Source organism: Hylobates moloch, unplaced genomic scaffold (genome assembly GCF_009828535.3).
Source record: "Hylobates moloch isolate HMO894 unplaced genomic scaffold, HMol_V3 SCAFFOLD_10, whole genome shotgun sequence".
Taxonomy (NCBI): domain Eukaryota; kingdom Metazoa; phylum Chordata; class Mammalia; order Primates; family Hylobatidae; genus Hylobates; species Hylobates moloch.
Window position 1 is genome coordinate 34,204,627 of NW_026652285.1, and position 20,027 is coordinate 34,224,653.

At 40.2% G+C, this 20,027-nt stretch overlaps 1 protein-coding gene across 5 annotated transcripts in view; it reads left to right on the forward strand.

Moving 5' to 3' along the window:
• Positions 1 to 20,027, forward strand: part of FRMPD1 (FERM and PDZ domain containing 1) — a 152,692-nt gene that overhangs the window by 99,990 nt on the left and 32,675 nt on the right. For 4 of the 5 annotated variants that reach the window (XM_058445944.1, XM_032164188.1, XM_058445946.1 and 1 more), the window contains exons 3-5: positions 12,161 to 12,318; positions 13,154 to 13,256; positions 16,157 to 16,202. In XM_058445944.1, the coding sequence (XP_058301927.1) occupies positions 12,161 to 12,318; positions 13,154 to 13,256; positions 16,157 to 16,202 (307 nt within the window). Of the gene's footprint in view, positions 1 to 12,160; positions 12,319 to 13,153; positions 13,257 to 16,156; positions 16,203 to 20,027 lie in introns of those variants that run through there. The other variant, XM_058445945.1, reaches the window with a different exon arrangement.

Below are 20,027 nucleotides of genomic sequence, written 5' to 3' on the forward strand. Positions count from 1 at the left end.
CCCAGCGTGGCCATACCATTCTGCATTTCCACCAGCAGTATATGAGAGTTCCAGTGCCTCTACATCTTTGCCAACAGTTGCTGTTATCTCTTTTATTGTTGCCATCCTAGTGGGTGTGGAGTGGTGTCTCATTGTGGTTTTTGTCTGCATTTCCCTGGTGGTTAATGATATTAAACATCTTCCCATGTGTCTAGGGAGTTTTGCTTTCCAAGTGCTTGAGAAAGAGAAAAACAAAGAGAGAAAGTTTCCTGTCACTGCCCATGGAAGACATAATTTCCATGTTTCTAGGATAAATCATTTGTAGCCTTGTGTGAATTTCTTCTCATCTCTAATCCTTGGTGTCCTCAGATTACTAGAAAATGATCAATAACTGAAAAAGCTGAGTGTGGGGTAAATAACTTCATTTCCTAGGAATAGACTAAATGGTACCACCTACCACCTTGTTGCCTAGTCAAGAAACCTGAGTATCATCCTGACTCCTTGAATCCCCTGCATCCACCCTATCAGCAGCTCCTGTCAGTTTGCCCTCAGAAGTGTCCACCTCTCTCTCACTGGGAGCCCTGCAAGGATCACTCACTTGCTTTTTCCCTGTTGCAGCTGATTCTTTACTCTGCAGCTATAGTGGACTTTTCAAAATGTAAAATGTTCCTGACCCATGCCAGCTCCCAGCTCCACCCCACCCCAAACCATTCAGTGGTTCACCTACCATTTTGCCGTGACCTACGAGTCTCTTCACAATCTCTCCCCAGCCCAATTGTCCAGCCTCACCTTGTTCCTCTTCCTTCCTTACTCACCGTTCTCCATTGTTTTGCTTTTTTTTTTTTAAATATCTAGAACTCATTGAGCTCTTTCCTATCTCAGGGATTTTGCACTTGCTGTTCAGTTGGCCTGGAAAGTTCTTTTACTTCCTCTTTTTATGGCAGGTCTCTCTTCATCAGGTTAAATTTAAACATCACCTGCTTTAAGAGGCCTTTCCTGACCACCCAAAGCACAGGGAGTCCATTCGCTTGCTTGTTTCCTCCAGGGTAATTACCTGCTCCTCACGCTTTATAATTATGTATATATTTATTTACCTGTTCATTATCACCTCTGCCATCATATGGCTTTTCTCCCCCAACCTTCCTGTCATATATGAGACCAGGGACCCTGACTGTTTTGTTTCACAAAGTATCCTCAGCCCTTACAGAGTCCATATAGTATGTGACAGACATCCAATAAATTTTTACCGATTAAGGGCTTTTATAGTAGGGGACTGTATTATTCATTGAAATATATTTAAAATGCCCACCCCTCCTTCTTCTAAAAGGAATTTTTAATGATTACAGTTTTAAAACATGTGGGAAAATTAAAATAAGAAATGTTAGAAACAGATTGCAAACCAATTAGACTAAGGATTTAGCATTTGAATACTAACATTAGCCCTGAATTTCCTGGTAGCTGGGGCAAGAAAACAAGGAAGTGTATCGAAATGTCTTCTATAGTGCAGAAAGAAGAAACACAGGTATGCATCTGTAGTCACATAATTTTACATGCATTTTTAGCAATTCTGTTTTTTTGCGACTTTTAAAAACTCAGTCGTTTCAGCCAGTTGTACTTGCTTTGCTTGTCTTTGGCATTTTTTTCCCATAAAATTTAAACTTTATCTGTGGCTCTAAGTGAGTTGTCTAGGAGTAAATTAGTCAAAAATAACCATTTCCATTTCCAGGCATTACTAAACAAATTGATAACTTTTATACACACAGGGTAATGTTAGAGCTTTGTAGAGAATCTTAAACAGGTATTTTACTGAGGACTGGTGTCAACTTTCAAAGTTCCTGTGATTTCTTAAATTTTAAATTAATTTTCAGTAGGTGGTTATTGTTACAATCATTAGTCAAATTCAGTTGGTAGCCCTTAGTTTGAATGAGTGTCCCTGTTTGGGTAGGAGTAAACTGGTAAGACCTATAATTATAGGAATGGGAAATTGTGCAGATATGGTAAGGATGACTCCTCTGTTACCACCCGATTTCATATTCCAACAGAAAAATAACATTTACAGTATCAGTGTTCTTTTAGAAATAGTTAACCTTGGCCGGGCACGGTGGTTCACACCTGTAATCTCAGCACTTTGGGAGATCATCCTGGCTAACACGGTGAAATCCCATCTCTACTAAAAAACACAAAAAAATTAGCTGGGCGTGGTGGCGGGCGCCTGTAGTCCTAGCTACTCAGGAAGCTGAGGCAGGAGAATGGCATGAACCAGGGAGGCAGAGCTTGCAGTGAGCCGAGATGACGCCACTTCACTCCACCCTGGGGGACAGAGCAAGACTCTGACTCAAAAAAAAAAAAAAAAAAGAAGAAATAGCTAACCTCCCAAATGATCTCTGTGACATGTTTTGAATTTCTGTGTAAATAATGCAATGCAAACTGCTTAATAAAAGCTGCAACACCGTGACATTACATCATAAACTTTAATTTTTAACCTTTTGCTTTCAATCAAATTGTTGTCTTCTTTATAGCTTTGTGTGACTACAGAAGTGATAAAATGACAAAGACTTGATGATAGTATATTATTCCACTTAATAATACCAATATTTCGGCTGGACGTGGTGGCTCAGGCCTGTAATCCTAGCACTTTGGGAGGCCGAGGTGGGAGGATCACAAGGTCAGGAGTTCGAGACCAGCCTGGCCAACGTAGTGAAACCCCGTCTCTACTAAAAATACAAAAATTAGCTGGGCATTGTGGTGCGTGCCTGTAGTCCCAGCTACTCAGAAGGCTGAGGCAGGAGAATCTCTTGAACCCGGGAGGTAGAGGTTGTGTAAGCCAAGATCACGCCACTGCATTCCAGCCTGGGCAACAGAGTGAGACTCTGTCTTAAAAAAAGCAATAATACCAATTTTTTGTTTCCAGAAGTTTCCATCTTTACATAGTTAAATGGGATTCTTTTCCTTCGCAATTTCTTTCATTGCTTCTAAGCTTACAAAAATCTTCATCCAATAAAAGTTTATTTTTCAATTCAATTTAACAGCTTAAAATGTTTATATTTAACTCTTTAAGTTGGAGTTTATTTTAGTATATGCTAGGAGATGATGATCTAACTAGATTTTTTTTCCAAATTGGTAAGTAGTCATTCATATCACCATTAACTGTGAGTGATCTTTGCCTTCTTGATTAATTCTTTACTGACCCCTCCTTTATTGTATGTGAAGTTCTGGCGTCTGTGAGTGGGAAATTGGACCTGTTTCTGGGCTGGCTATTCTGTTCCATTGATCTAACTGCCTACTTTTACACAGCTGTATTAAAATTACTTATATTATAATAGTAATATGCATCTCATTATCTTTTTTATTTTTCTTTTTTGAGATATAGTTTCTCTCTGTCACCCAGGCTGGAGTGCAGTGGTGTGATCTTGGCTCACTGCAACCTCCGCCTCCTGGGTTCAAGCGATTCTCTTGCCTCAGCCGCCCACATAGCTGGGATTACAGGCATGCACCACCACACCTGGCTCATTTTTGTGTTTTTATTTATTTATTTATTTTTGAGATGAAGTTTCACTCTTGTTGCCCAGGCTGGGGTGCAATGGTGCGACCTCAGCTCACTGCAACTTCTGCCTCATAGGTTCAAGTGATTCTCCTGCCTCAGCCTCCCGAGTAGCTGGGGTTGCAGGCATGCACCACCACGCCCGGCTAATTTTTGTATTTTTAGTAGAGACGGGGTTTCTCCATGTTGGTCAGGCTGGTCTCGAACTCCCGACCTCAGGTGATCCACCCGCCTTGGCCTCCCAAAGTGCTGGGATTACAGGTGTGAGCCACCGCGCCCGGCCTAATTTTTGTGTTTTTAGTAGAGGCAGTGTTTCATCATGTTGGCCAGGCTGGTCTCGAACTCCTGACCTCAAGTGATCCACTGGCCTCAGCCTCCCAAAATGCTGATATTACAGGCGTGAGCCACTGTGACCAGCCTCATCACCTATTAAACTAAGCTTTTATTACTCTTCATTTTCAATGCTTTTAGTCTTACCCACCTATTCTGTCATATGAACTTTGGAGTCATTTTATTATACTATTAAAACAAATAAGCATGAGATTTACTGAATTCTCTCTGTCTTTTTTTTTTTCCTTTTGAGATAGGGTCTTGCTCTGTTGCCCAGGCTGGAGTACAGTGTTGTGATCTTGGCTCACTGCAACTGGCACCTCCCAGGTTCGAGTGATTCTCGTGCCTCAGCCTCCTGAGTAGCTGGAATTACAGGCATGTGCCACCACACCTGGCTAATTTTTGTATTTTTGGAAGAGACGGGGTTTCACCATGTTGCCCAGGCTGGTCTTGAACTCCTGATCTGAAGTGATCTACCTGCCTCAGCCTCCCAAAGTGTTAGGATTACAGGTGTGAGCCACCACACCCCACCAAGATTTACTAAATTCTCTTAATGCTTAATCTAGAAATGATAGTTTTATAGAGCAAGATCTAAAGAAGCATAAAGAACTTAACGTGACGTCGTGCTTTCTTCACTGCTTGGTTGTATCCTCAGGGCTTGAAAAGATGATTTCTTTTAACTTATCTTGAATATTAATACTAACGAACATACATGCATGTCTGCACACACAATGACACAAGGCACATACATGCATACATATGTACACACCCACGCATGTGTGCACACAGGCACACACATGCACACATACGCGCGTGCGCACACACACACATATACACACATTTTGGCATCTTAGTGTCAGAAGCCCTTGCTGCTGGTTTTACACACTTTCCAAACTTACTTGGTTATTACAACTATAAGCAGTCTATGTACTAATTTCAAGAATGGTTTTGTTAAAACCTTTCTAATACTATTGACCTTTCTAATACTATTAATGGTGTAGAAAGACCCTTTCAGACACCATTTTTTTTTTATTGTGTCTTGACCTGTAGGCAAAAGTAGAGATTTGAGGATAGTCTGGAAGGCTCCTGGACTACATCTGCAGAGTTGCCATTATTTCCTGAATCCTGTTTTTAGAGTAATAATGGAAGAATTTCTCCTTTCAACTGTAGGAGCACTACCCTCACAATCTCCACAGTGAATGGCCTCCTAGAAATTGTCACAACCACAAGCATATTCCTATGATTGTGATTACATGCTACATTTCCTTCTGGTACAGGCTGATGCCTCTATTTCTGATTTCTGTAAATCGTCTTTACATTATGAAATCCAGTTTATACCAGATTTAGCTTTTAAAGTCACTCCAGCTGAACATAATAAAGTGTTTAAACATAGATTCAAAATTGTTTCTCCACATCCTGCTGGAACTTGGAGGTGAATTCTTTGTTGTTACAGGATAGAGGTAGAATATATTTTCCAACATATCAGAGAGCAGATAAAAAGCCAGAGAATATGTGAAGTGCAATCAGTATCCATCTGGTAGTTTTCCTTTTCAGTGTTATTAACCAGCTCAATATAAACTTATGAGCTATGAAAAGTAGAATTCATCTATGTGAGACTGTTTTCATGATCAATGTAACATGTTTGTTCTGGTTCTACCTTAGGGGACATCCAGTTATCTGGCAGGAATTTCATTAGTGTAGCTATAAGCCTTCTGTTCTTCCAGTGTAAGATCACAGAAATGACATTTATGGTTTGAAATGATTACAAAGGCAGCAGAAATATGTTTTGAGATCAGTGCTTAGTTTGATATTTATAAGATGCTTCAGAGGAGGAAATGTTGTTACAGCGATCATTTCCTTTAGCTTACTGTCAATATTAAATGTTCTCTATGAGGAGAGGCCACGGTTTGGTCATGTACTTAGGTTAATCCCTTTCCAAACAAAAGCTAGAACATGGCCTTTAGGGAAAATGTCAAATCCAGACTTTGGGCCACAGTCACTGACACTGTGCAGGGATTAGTCAATACAGTGCAATGTCATTTGTCCAGCATCGTGGAGGACCGCACTCTGACAAATGCAAGATAACGGAGCCTGCCCATTTGAAAAGCATCAAAATGGATTCTGTTGAAACCCTGTAGTAAGGTTTGTTCTTTCTTTTGTTCTCCAAACAATTATTAAGCCCTACTCTATGGCTGGTACTGAGTTCAGGACATGGGACAAGGAATATGTGGTTCTCGCTACACAAACTAGTCCAGAGAGGACAAGAGACTTTGCACTGGTCTGTGGGTGCATTTAGTAGAAGGAGATATTTCCGCCAAAATCAGAAGACTGAGTAGGAGTTGGGCAGGTAGACAGCATGATTGGATATGTTGGGGAAATTGCGTGTGCGTGCACACGTGTGTACGTGTGTGTGCGCACGTGTGTATGTGTGTGCACGCGTGTACGTGTGTGTGCACGTGTGTACGTGTGTGTGTGCGTGTTTTGGAGGCAGGTGAGTTATTCTAGACAGAGGGAAGAGCTTGTCCAAAGGCCAATGTGTTTGAGGAACTTAGAGGAGACTAGTTTGACTGGAACAAAAATATCAAAGAGAATTAATGACTCGGTCCTGGAGGCTGGAGTGATGGGCAGGAGCTGTATTAAGCCATATTCAGGATTTTGGATTAGGCCATTCAGTCAGGGGAGACACATGAACAGAACTGTGTTTATAAAATCAGTCTGGCTGCTAGATGGAGAATCATTCAGGAGAGACGAGAACGGAAAGTGGGGAGACCAGTTAGTAACCTAGTAGAAACCTGTCAGTAGGGCTGGTGATGGGGGCCTGAAACAGAATGGTGGCTATGGAGATGGAAAGAAATGGACCCTTTTTGAGATCTTCTCGTGTTGTGAGTGATTTGAAGGATGAGAGTGGGGGAAAGTCAAGGATGACGCTGGGATTCTGGCTTGAGCAATTGTCATTATCCTTATGATACCATTTACTGAGCTCTGAGACATGGAGAAGATAAGTTCTGATTAGGGCAATAGTCGTAGGGTTGAGCTATATATCGAGTTAAGCAAACATAAAGGAAAATGACAAAGTTTCATCTCTGTTACTTATATTCAAATTGCTGTTTACTACTGGTTGTATATGCATTTTGACTTTTTGCTAATTATATTAGAGGTACAACTATATTAGCAGTACCATATTAGATATGTACAGTTTTTTGCTCATTTATTTGCCCAATAAGCACTGATGCATCCCATGAGCAAAGATCTTCACTTGACAATGTGAGAAGTACAGAGGTGGATAAAATGTGGTTCCTATTTCCAAGGAATAAATAGTCTGTTAAGGGTAACAATATATGGAGTCAGATAACTTTAAATAAAGGTTTGGATGCTCGGGGCCATAAGAGAGGGTCAGAGCTCCAAGATGAGAGAACTTACATCTGGCTAGGAAATTAGAGAAGGAAGATGTGACATTTGAGCTGGGCCTTGACTTGGCCTCACACTTTCTGCAGAGGCAGTTGCGTGAGCTGAGGCCCAGGGGTAAAACTGTTAGTAGGTAAGATCAGTCTGGAGTGAAGGCCTGGGAAGGGGAGTGGTGGGTGGATGCTGGCTAGGGACTGAAGCCTCAGGACACAGGTCCCCGAAGGCAAGGTTGAGGAGTTTGGCTTTTGTTCTGTGGGTGGTGGGGAATTATTAGGAGGAGAATAATTCCAGCTCTCACTTAGGAAGGGTAAACCATAGCTTACACAGTGCTCTGGAAGGATATTTTCTAGGTTGTGTTTCTTTGTATGTCTGAAGCTTATAGGCCCATAATAACTTTTTGATGTGGAGTCTTCGAGGTCATTCTTTGTTGTGTTTGGTTTATCTATTCCATATTGGGTTGTTTTGAGTTTTCCTACTATTCTAAATAAAGCTGAGATTGATATTTTTGAATACTTAAGAGCCAGGGTTTATTGAGCTCATGCTGTGTTCTAGAACTTTACTAGGCATGGGAGACACGGAGATGAATGGGTGCCACCCTTGTCTTCTAGCAACTAATGGTCCAGGATAAATAATATGATATTTTTTCCTTTGTGGTCATCACTTCAAGGAATACCAGTCAAAATGGTAACAGAAGATCAAATTGAAAATTTAAATTCATGTTACAGTTTCACCAATGATTTCCTAGAGAGATTGAATTGCCGGTTTGTATCATCATTCTTTAATCTCAGAACTAGTACACGTTGGGCCTTATTATTTTTATTCATATTTGGTATGACACGTAATAGTACTCCATAGCCCTTTCGGTTGTGCTTCTTTAATAAGGTTGTACATTTTCTGTGTTAATTTCCAGCTTGCTTTCTTCATGTGAGAGTTGTCAATTCACTTGCTTTGAGCATGTGAAATGTGGGTATCTACTATGTGTATTTATGCCCATTCTTCATATATTTGTATTATAAGCTTTCCCCACTTCAAGATTTTATTTACTTATTTTCAACTGCTTTATTGATAGATAATTTAGATACCATACAATTCACCCATTTGAAGTGTACAATTCAATGGTTCTTAGTGTATTCACGGAGATCTGCAACTGTCACACGTCCATTTTGGAAGGTTTTCATCCCCCACAAAAGGAACCTATACCTATTAGCAGTGACTCCCAAACCTCCCTCCCTGAAGCCTTGGACAACCACTAATCTACTTTCTGTCTCTATAGATTAGTCTGTTCTAGATATTTCACGTTAATGGAATCATACAATATGTGATCATTTGTGACTGGCTTTCACTTAGCCAGATTCATCCATGTTTCATTCCTTTTTATTTCCAAATATTCTGTTGTGGAATACTGTATTTTATTTATCCATGTCATTAGTTGATGGACATTCGGGTTGTTTCCACTTTTGGACATTTACAGAAAATGCTGCTATAAATATTCATGTGCAAGTTTTTGTGTAGACATATATTTTCATTTCTCTCCGGTACATACCCAGGAGTGGAATTGCTGGATCATGTTGTACACCACGTTTAGTCTTTTAAGAAACTTCCAGACACTTAGAGGACTTTCTAGAGTTTCTATTCAGTTTCATTGGTGAAAGCCACACCATGCAGTGTTGATTATTGCCTTTGTCTGAAAGAAGTGCTTACTTTTCAACTGTAACTTTTCTGAAATCTAAGTGTTTCTGATAGAAATTTAGAGTTCAAATTGATATGCACTGTAAATGTAAAATAGACACTGGATTTCAAAGACTTAATATGAAAGAATGCAAAATCTCTCATCAATAATTTTGTGTACTGATTACAAGTTGAAATGATACTATTTTGGATATATTGAGTTAAATAAAATATATGTTATTAAAATTTATTTCACTAATTTTTTTCCTCTTTTTATGTAGCTATTAGAAAACTTAAATTTATGTGTGCAGTGTGTATATTTCATTTGGACCGACTGCTCTAGAAGTAGCACTAGTGTGCCTGTTGAAGAAAGTAGCCCCAATTTGAGACCTGCTTCCCAGCTGTGTGACTTTAAGCAAGTTAAAATCTCTCAGAGCAAAATTTAGTCTTTTCACCTATAAAACAGGAATAAAATTGTACCCACCTCACAAGTTTATTTTGAGGGCTGAGTGAGATATATATATATAATGTTAAATCACTCCCTAAAATATAGTTAGTATTCATAAATATTATTAATTATTATTATCGTTATTGCTGTGATTATCATCAATTTGTCAAGTTGTTTTTTAATCTGGAAGAATTTTTTATTGATATTACATTAAATCTCTATTTAATTTAGAACTTTTTTTTTTTTGATACTTAGTGTTTCCATCCAGGAACCCAGCATAACTTTAAACCAATTATTGTGTTTTCCTTTATTGCTTTAAGGAAAGTTATATTATTTTCTTTAAATAAATCCTTCTTCCCCTGAATTACATTAGTACACATCACTAGTTTTGTTACTTGAATCCTTTCTTGGCATTTTCTAGATATTTAGCATTCACTCATTAAGAATGCTTAACACCAAATGTACATTCAGCTAATCTGCTTTTAATGAATTGTTTAATGCTTTTTGTGGCTGTGTTTTGTGTTTTTATCCTGCATCTCCACTAAATTTATCTTTTGGCACTAGAAATTTTCTTTGTTCATCATTTTCTGTGTGAATGTCATCTGCTACAAAACAAAAAATAATAAGGTGGTACTTTTCCATTCCTGTGCTCATTATTCCTCTTGTCATTCTTCCTTCCCTGATAACTATTATTAGCATTTATCCTACTACATTAAATAAAACACCAAATTGTTTGTTAGTTTGTTTGTTTTTGAGATAGTCTCACTCTGTCACCCAGGCTGGAGAGCAGTGGCGTGATCTCAGCTCGCTGCAATCTCAGCCTCCTGAGTAGCTGGGACCACAGGTGTACACCACCAAGTCCAGCTATTTTTTTGTATTTTTAGTAGAGACAGGGTCTTGCCATGTTGCCCAGGCTGGTCTTGAACTCCGGGACTCAAGTGATTAGCTAGCCTCAGCCTCCCAAAGTGCTGGGATTACAGGCATGAGGCACTGCACCTGTAATGTCAAATGTTGATTTTTGACTTTTAGTATAGAGTGTTATTTACTGCATTTAGAAAAACCTTTTTATAGCTTTAAATGTTTTTTAAAAAATCAGGAATAGGCTGGGTGCGGTGGCTCATGCCTGTAATTCCAGCACTTTGGGTGGCTGAGGGGCAGATCACTTGAGCTCAGAAGATTGAGACCAGCCTGGACAACATGGTGAAACCCCGTCCCTACTAAAAATACAAAAAATTAACCGGGTGTGGTAGCGCGAGCCTGTAGTCCCAGCTACTTGGGAGGCTGAGGCATGAGAACCGCTTGAACCCAGGAGTGGGGGGCTTCAGTGAGCTGAGATCATGCCACTGCACACTAGCCTGAGTGACAGAGTAAGACCCTCTCTCAAAAAATAAATAAATAAATACAAGAATGAAAAAAAATCAGGAAGAGCTATGGGCTTTATTCAGTGTGAATTTTCAGTTTTCTGTTTCTTCCCTCTCGTTAGGTCTCTCTGCTGCTCCAGCTCAGTACTACCTGCATGCTGGCCTGGAAGAAAGACTCCCTCTGCTTCTAGGTTGTGTGGGCTGGGTCATCTATTCATACAGAGCCTAAATTTGCTCTAAGTCAGGGCCTGGGGGGATCCTTGGTGGATAATGTACATGAGACTTTGGACTTGTGCTCGTCACTTACATTTTGGCTCTGTGAGACAGTTTTTCATATTTCCGGATCCTTGTTGAAACTGGAGATCATTATAAATGAGAGAGAGATGATTTTCAGATAAGTGAGGGCCTGTTGCATTAGGCAGGGTTCCTGAAAGTGTTTGGTAAATGGATGAGAATAAATGATAGACCTTGGCTGCAGAGCCCAGGAGAGCTGTTACTCCTCACATTTCTGTTGTTTATAATGACAGTAAACACCTCATCCCATCACTATTTGACCTTCCTCAGAAGGAACCACTGACTGTTAGAGGGAAAAATCATTTGCCACAGACAAATGAAGAATAACTTGTGACTCGCTTTGTGGTTTCTCTCTTTGAGAGATAGAAAATATAACTTTCCTGCTTTTAAGGAACATACATGTTTTAAAGGTTGATATAGAGGGAGTCCTTGCTATCCGAGATTTTATATTGGAACCCTTGCAGTTACAAAGCTCAAAGGGAAGCAACATTCATCACAAAGAAACAAAGAAAAAAATCACCAAAGACAAAATCTTGCTATAAAATTATCCGTCATCAAACATCTGAACCTGACAACTCCTTGTTTCTGTTCACCGTCCATGTTTTTCTTCTCTTATACCTCTGACTCCAGCAGTACGTCCTGCCTGGGATGCCCATCTGCCTGTCCTTCTGTCAGTCCATCCATCCATCCATCCATCCATTCATTGATTCACTCAGCAGCAGTTATTGAATATCTTCTGTGTGCCAGGATCTGGGCTGTATAGGTATACCCTAGACATGTCTCAGAGTGCAGCTCAAATGCCACCTCTTCCAAGTACCAGATGCGTCCCTGATTCCCTATTCCCTGCCCTACAAAGGTGAAACTGCTCTCCCCCGTCTCTGTGTGTCCATAGCACTTAATGGGCGCTTTCTAGATATTTAGCATTAGCTCATTAAGAATGCCTGGCAATATGACTTCTCTTTTAGAGGACCGTCCTAAGTTCTGCTAGTGGCGTTTGTGTCTTATTTGTCTCAAGAGGAGAGTTGGTGTCTGCTCAGCTCTGCGTCTTTCTCCATGATGCTTAGGGCTGACCCAGTTCATGACCAACAACTAGAGTCTTCTCTTTCTCTTTTTTACATGCTCCTTCTCTTCCAGGGCTAAAGTTGCTGCAGCTGATGGGCCCGCCAGGAACCCAACTCAGACCTTCATCCCTGTGCGGCACACAGTAAAGATAGACAAAGACACCCTCATCCAGGACTATGGATTTCACATTTCTGAGAGCCTTCCCCTTACAGTGGTGGCTGTCACAGCAGGTAAGGGATGAATGGGAAATGAGAAAGGAGTTTGGTTTCTTAAGGGGAAATAGCCCCGAATCTCCCCGATCTCTCATCCTATAACAAAATGCAGAAAATCCTACCTGGGAAGTTAGAAAAGGCACATCTAATTCTGTCTTGGGCTTTGCACCTTACTTTGATGCTCGGAGGGAGGAAGCCTCAAGTGCACTTGCCGCTCCAAACCCCAGTCTCCCACTGGCCTTGGCTAGGGCTTTGCCCACCCATGACTCTCTGGCTGGTCTCAGGGGCAGTGAAAGTATTTGTCTAAGCTAGCCCTCGTCTAGCCCTCGTCTAGCAGCTAGCCCCTGCTCCTAGCTGGGGATACTTTCTGGTCAGACAGTAATAGAAACTACCGATTTGTTTTCACTTGAACCTTGTGAAATATAGGCTGTACCAGGGTGGAGAGGAGCAGGTGGGGAGTCCAGTGCTTGTTTTCATACTTGAGGTGTGTTAATCTGGGATTCGTTAAAATGTATTAATTTCTATTTACACACACATACACACCACAGTTTTTTAGAGATGAATGGAGTAGATTTACTGGCCAACTCTGTTGATTTAGAAGGTTTCTGCTACTTTTCTTTCTCAGGACAGTCTTCTAACATCCCTGGAAGTTGGTGATAGATGATAGGTACATTATCCATGGTTTATAAACAGGAAAATTAAGATCCACATGATTCCAAGCCTGACTGAAGGTGGGGGAGTGAGCCAGCACCCCTGGGGACTGGATCAGGTTGCCATTTAACTGTGCTGCTATTTCACATGGAGCCTGGGTCCTCCCGGCATGAGCACCAATTACTTATTTTTTGTCCAACAGGAGGCTCTGCTCATGGCAAGCTTTTCCCTGGTGATCAGATCCTCCAAATGAACAATGAGCCCGCTGAAGACCTTTCCTGGGAACGAGCGGTCGATATTCTCAGGTACTAAATGGTCTTCCATCATCTACAGAATTGCACAGATTATCAAAGAACAAAGATGGGCAACAGGAATGGCATTAAGTGATCCCCTGATTTTAATAAGGCTATGTCCCCTTTAAAGCAGCAAAAAGAGCCTCGTTTTAGAGTTCCATCTATTAAAACGGCTTCTTGTTAGTGGCTGTTACTGTCCACTCTCTCTCACTTGCCTACGAAAGAGCTTGGGAGGCACAAAGTGCTGTATTTGTCAAAGCCCTGCTATGCCCAAGACACGTGCTAAGCATGCAGGGAATGTAATGATCATAAATAACCCATAGGCCCTACCCTCTAAGGATTTATAGGCACATTGTAATATATGCCAAAGATTGAACTAAACTGATAACAAATCTGTTCTTTATCCCTCTTGATATCTCTTCTTAAATATAATTGCAGGTGCATCTTGGTTGGCATATATGTAGTTTCATTGAGGTAGCACCTCCAAACCTTCTGCCTGGTGTCATTGTGACTTATGTAAATGCCTCACTTTCTACCTAGACAATGACTGCCTGAGACCAGGGCTCAGTGGGTGCTCAGTTAAATGAGTGAATATGGTTAGTGCGGGGAATTGGCAACCCAGACTTTAAGATGGAGGAATGCCATTGATAGGAGTGAAGAGGACAAGCAGACATTTTAAGGGCACATGCAAGCTTTGGCTTTTAAATTTTTCATTCAACATTGTTCTAATTACTAATATAAAGAGAGATGAGAAGCAGAGGTAAGTGAAAGCTAACTTGAAGATATATATATATATACACATATATATACATATATATATACATATATACATATATATACACTATATATATATATATAATTCAGTTTGTGCTTTTTTATGAATGGCTGATCTGGCTTTGGGGTGGCATTGATTTGTTTTTTTTTTCCCTTTTTTTTGAGATTGGGTCTTGCTATGTTGCCCAGGCTGGTCTTGAACTCTTGGGCTCAAGTGGTCTTCCCATTCCAGCTACTCGGGTGGCTGAGGCAGGAGAATCGCTTGAATCCAGGAGGCAGAGGTTGCAATGAGCCAAGATCGTACCATTGCACTCCAGCCTGGGCGACAGAGTGAGACTGCATCTCAAAAAAAAAAAGAAAAAGAAAAAGAAAAGAAAAGCCGAGGAAATACACTGTAAATGCTGGAGAGTCCTCTAATTTGGGCAGAAGTTGTAGGGTGACAAAACAGAGAAGGGCCCAGAAATATTTCAGTTGTGTCTTTAATGCTGGGTAAAATTTGGTCCAAAAGATGGAGGTGAAGGGTGATTCAGGCAAACAGGCAAGCAGAAGCAACCGGGTGGGAAGTAGGGTCTGCTGAGCAGTTCAGTTTGCCTGGAGAAAAGTTCTAGGAAGTGAAGTCCAGATGATAGAGTGTCTTGAATGCCAGCACAGCACGTTTCAGTGTGATTCTCCCCCTGGAAGGGCAAGCAGTTGAAGGCTTCTGAGCAGGGATGCGTGACTTGAGGTGTGCTGTGCATCTGTGCCCTCTGCTGTGTTTTGCATGTGAGAATCCCAGGATGCCTTAATTTTTTTTAGCTTAGTTCCCAGTGTCTAAAAACAGCATATATTATTCAGTGTCACGTGTAAAAGGTAAAACACAAAGCAAAACAAAATGATACAACAACAATGCCAAGAAAACATCTCAAATTCCTCCAAATAGCTGTGAGGCCAATATGTCCTTTTAGAGCACTTGCACTTGGGTTTATTGTGATTTATCTCAGAAAAGGCCTGTTCTCATTTAAAATGGAAAAGAGGAAGTCCCCAGACACTTAGACATCTTGGGTTGAGTTTATCCATTTGAGGAAATAAGTCACCAGCAGCAACTGGCCTAAATGTTCATATTGCAAGAAGTCAAATGAAATTATTTTGCAAACTGCTTCTCCATGGTAGCAGTGGCAAAGAGAAAGGAAAATATTATCGATTTTCTCTGTTCTGCCTGCTAATATAAAGTAGAGGTTCGGCAGTTATCTGCTTAATTTGATCACTTTTGAAATCTAAGAGATAACGCAAGACAAAGATGTCTACTATCTTGATTATATGATTGGGCTCATTACACTGACCTTGTGTGCCCAATCACCATAAACTCTTTGGCTTTTGTCTGATAAACATTATCCACAGACATTCATTCTATTTAGTGAAATGTTTAGCCTGAGTTTTCTGAAATAGCAACCTAAGTTATCTGTGTTATTGCCATATTTTCTCTTAAAAAATTTTTTGGGGTCGGGCACGGTGGCTCACAGCTGTAATCCCAGCACTTTGGGAGGCCGAGGTGGGCAGATCACAAGGTCAGCAGTTTGAGACCAGCCTGACCAACATGGTGAAATCCCATCTCAGCTAAAAAATTAGCTGGGTGTGGTGGCGGATGCCTGTAGTCCCAGCTACTCGGGAGGCTGAGGCAGGAGAATTCTTTGAACCCAGGAGGCGGAGGTTGCAGTGAGCCAAGATTGCGCCATTGCATTCCAGCCTGGGCAAGACTCTGTCTCAAAAAAAAAAAAAAAAAAAAAATTGGGGGACATAAATCTAACTAGTAGTCACTGGGTGAGTTCTTCATTGTATGGGACTAAATTAAGGCTAAGTGCCTTAATTAATGTTGTGGCTGTAGATATAGACTAGATTAGATGGTGGAGGTGGACATACAAAGATTCCCTCCAGGTGGGAGGAGCTCTCTGGGTCAGCTTAAGTTCCTTTGTAGGTTGCTGCATTTCCCAATATCTTTCTCAGTTATGTTGAGCCAAAAAAGTTAAGGCAAAGGAGCCTGCTTTATACTCATTCTGCCAGTCTTTTTGACCCTAACACACATGCTCACACACATATGCATGCACGTGCATCCATCACACAGAACAACTAAATGTTTTTGTCTTTATTCTTTCTTTTTTCAGGGAAGCAGAAGATTCTCTTTCAATTACAGTTGTTCGCTGCACGTCGGTAAATCTCTTTCTATGTCCTATGTGTTAGTTTCACCATTCTTGGCCCTAAGACCCTGTTCCCCCAGAGGATATCCCTCATAAAGTAAGCAGGGAAGGCAAAGGGTGGAAGGTGACAGCTGCCTGGCAGTGGGTGGCCAGTCAGTCCATGTTATCTGAAGACCTCCTCCATGTAAGTACTATGGAGGAAATAGATATGGTGTAGGCCACAAGAATTCATGGTCCAGCTGAGGAGATAGACCTATGGCTATGCACAGTAGGATGACGGTAAGGGCACCAAACTGGAGTTTCAAGACAAGTTTGAGTGGTATGACTTTGGGAAAATCATTTAGTTTCAGTTTTCACTTTTGTAAAATAGTGGTCATGACAATAACTGCCTTGTCTGTTTAATGGGTTGTTAGAAGGACCAAATGAGATGTTGGATATGAAGGTATTTTATCAGCTCTGAGGCTCACCACACAGCAAGGTGTGGCATAGATGACGCACAGGGAGGAAGCAGCAATCCTAAACCACCACAGGCCAAGGAGCTCCTTATGTATTATTAAGGGAAAGTATATAATCAAATTTTCAAAGGAAAAACTACTAAGAAGATAGTTTTTCAAAAGTTGATAGAAAATTTTCATTGTGAGAAACTTTAATATGTACTTCTTAGCCTTGGCCACAAATAGACCAAAATAAAAAAAGAGGGGCATAGAGAATTTTAATAATGCATTTAATAATCTAATTTAATTGACCTCATACCAGGCTACCAAGAAAACTCAATAAATTCCCCCAAATGAAAAACTGTGCAGGTCCCTTTTTCCGAATGTAATAAAATAGAAGCTAATAACTATTAAAAATTCAATTAAAAACCATTCAGCCATTTGGAAATAAAAATGTAATTTCCTAAGTAAAGATGGAGTCAAATAGAAAAAGCAAAACTATCATTATAGACTATTTAGAAAATAATTGAAAATCAAAACTGTACTTCTTTTATTTTTTCTTGAGATGGAGTCTCGCTCCCGTCGTGCAGACTGGAGTGCAATGGCATGATCTCAGTTCACTGCAACCACCACCTCCTGGGTTCAAATGATTCTCCTGCCTCAACTTCCCAAGTCGCTGGGATTACAAGCACCCGCCACCATGCTGAGCTAATTTTTGTATTTTTAGTAGAGACAGGGTTTCGCCACATTGGCCAGGCTGGTCTTGAACTCCTGACCTCAGGTGATCCACCCGCCTCGACTTCCCAAAGTGCTGGGATTACAGACGTGAGCCACCATGCCCGGCCAGAACTGTACTTCTTAAAACTAATTATGTGCAGTTGAAGCTATACTCAGAGTAAAATTCATAGCCTTGAGTGTTTTTATCATTTAATACAGAAGTAAATCAATTAAATATTCAGTGCAAGAAGTTAGAAGAAAAGATTAATAAAACAAACATAAAGCAGAATAAAGTAATAAAAATTAAAATATAAATGATCCTCTGGAAAACAGAAAGATTGTAATGTTGTTAAGTCCAAAAGCTATTTCTTTAAGGACAAAAGTTATATAAAATACAAAAACCTTAAGGGAAAGAGATACGTGAGTCTCATGTGGAGGAAACTAGAATATTACTAACATATATAAAAAAACATAAAAGGAGATACATACTATGTTCCTTGATGGGAAGACTAAGTATTATTAATATATCAGTTATTATATTAATATATATACTTAATACAAATTCAAGCAAACTCTTACGGGACTTTCATTTGGATTTAACAAAGTATATCAAAGTGAGACTTATCAAGAAAACCTTTTTTTAAAAAGGATAATGAGGATGGCCTTGATAGGCAGATTTAAAAACGAACAAAGCTATAATTATTAAAACACTATAATATTGGTGAAATGTTGAACATGTCAATGTAATCAGATAAAAAGTTCAAGAGTAGATGCTAGTATAAGAACATAGTATGTGAGTCTGGGTGCAGTGACTCATGCCTGTAATCCCAGCATTTTGGGAGGCTGAGGATGGTGGATAGCTTGAGCTGAGGAGTTCAAGACCAGCCTGGGCAACATGGCAAAATCCCACCTCTACAAATACAAAAACAAAAACAAAATGATTATAGCTGGCAGGGGCTTAGGTGAGAGAATCGCTCGAGTTGAGCCCAGGAAGTTGAGGCTGCAGTGAGCTGAGATCGCACCACTGCACTCCAGCCTGGGTGACAAGATGAGACCATATATATATATATGAAGACCATGTGTCTTCCAAATCTGTAGGAGAAAAGGCAATTATTCAAGAATCCAATTATTCAAGCACTCCAAATCTGTGGGAGAAAAGGCAATTATTCAAGAAACCAAACTTGGACATTTGTTTAAGTATTTGGAAAAAACACAGTCTCAATTCTAAAAATGCAAACAATACGGATGGATGTCTGTCTGGTCATAGGCTGTAGAAAGGTTGCCTACACATTTAGGGTGTGGAAAGAAGCACGATGGAACAAAGGTGATTTGATTACATGAAAATATAAACCTTCTGTGGTCCAAACACTTCATAACACTAGAAAGCAGAGAAACTGTTGTCTCCTCTCTGTATTTGACAAGTGTTATCTTTTGTTTTTATTTCTTGGAAATAGAGTAGGAAGAAACCCACCTAATTAGGATGAAGACGTTTGCCATAAATATGTCAGACCAAGTATTTTATGTATCGATAAATGGAAGTTCTTCTATTCTTAACAGAATTTGTCTATTAAATAATATGAAACCAATATGGAAACAGGGAAATCTAATCAGTATAAATGGTAGTGCAGGTGTTAGGATGTCCTTCTTATTTAGCTGGTTATCATCTCATTGGAGAGGATCTTAACGTTAATCAGGCAGGTTTTTTCCTGATCTGTTTCCAAGAAATGAGCAAAAGAAAATACTTAATGTAGGGAGCGAGGGAAACAGCATAGGGCTGAATTCTTTAAATAATAAACAGTATGGGAAGGTGAAAATTGGTATGTGTCCAGTAGCACTCCTGAGATTCCTACAAGATTTCCAGGAAGAGAGGAACGTGCTCTGGAGGTCTCTCAGGGAGAACTGGCATTAGCCCAGTCTGTGGCCACCAGTGCCTCTGAGAAATGCCTGAAATATTGGCTAGCCTGCTCCTAGGCCTCTCACCAGAACTGCTCCAAAGAATTTTATTTTATTTTATCTTATTTTATTTATTTTTGAGATGAAGTCTTGCTCTGTCACCCAGGCTGGAGTGCAGTGGCGTGATCTTGGCTCACTGCAACCTCCGCCTCCTGGGTTCAAGCAATTCTTCCACCTCAGTCCCCTGAGTAACTGGCATTACAGGCATGCACCACCATGCCTGGCTAATTTTTATATTTTTTGGTAGAGGCGGGGTTTCACCACATTGGTCAGGCTGGTCTCGAACCCCTGACCTCAAGTGATCCGTCTGCCTCGGCCTCCCAAAGTGCTGGGATTACAGGTGTGAGTCACTGTGTCTGGCCCCGAAGAATTTTAAAAACATTGCAAAATGATCATATATGTCTTGCTTTAGCAAGGAGCCTCATTGTTGTGGTAGATTCATGGAGTCCTCAGATTACTTGAAATTGATTAGGAATGATAAAATCCACAGTTGCAACATTAATTACTGCTTCCCTAGAACATAGAATTTTATGAAAAAAATTCTGGTTTAAATTTGTAGATCTGTATTGTCTATATTCATTGTCTATAATACATTGATTATTTGTAATAATATTAATACCAGTATTTAATGTCTTATTTAATTTGCACCAAAAGGAAATGCTATGAGGAAGATACACTCCTTATTCCCCTTTTACAAATGAGGATGCCATGGGCCTCACACACCCGTGGTCTCA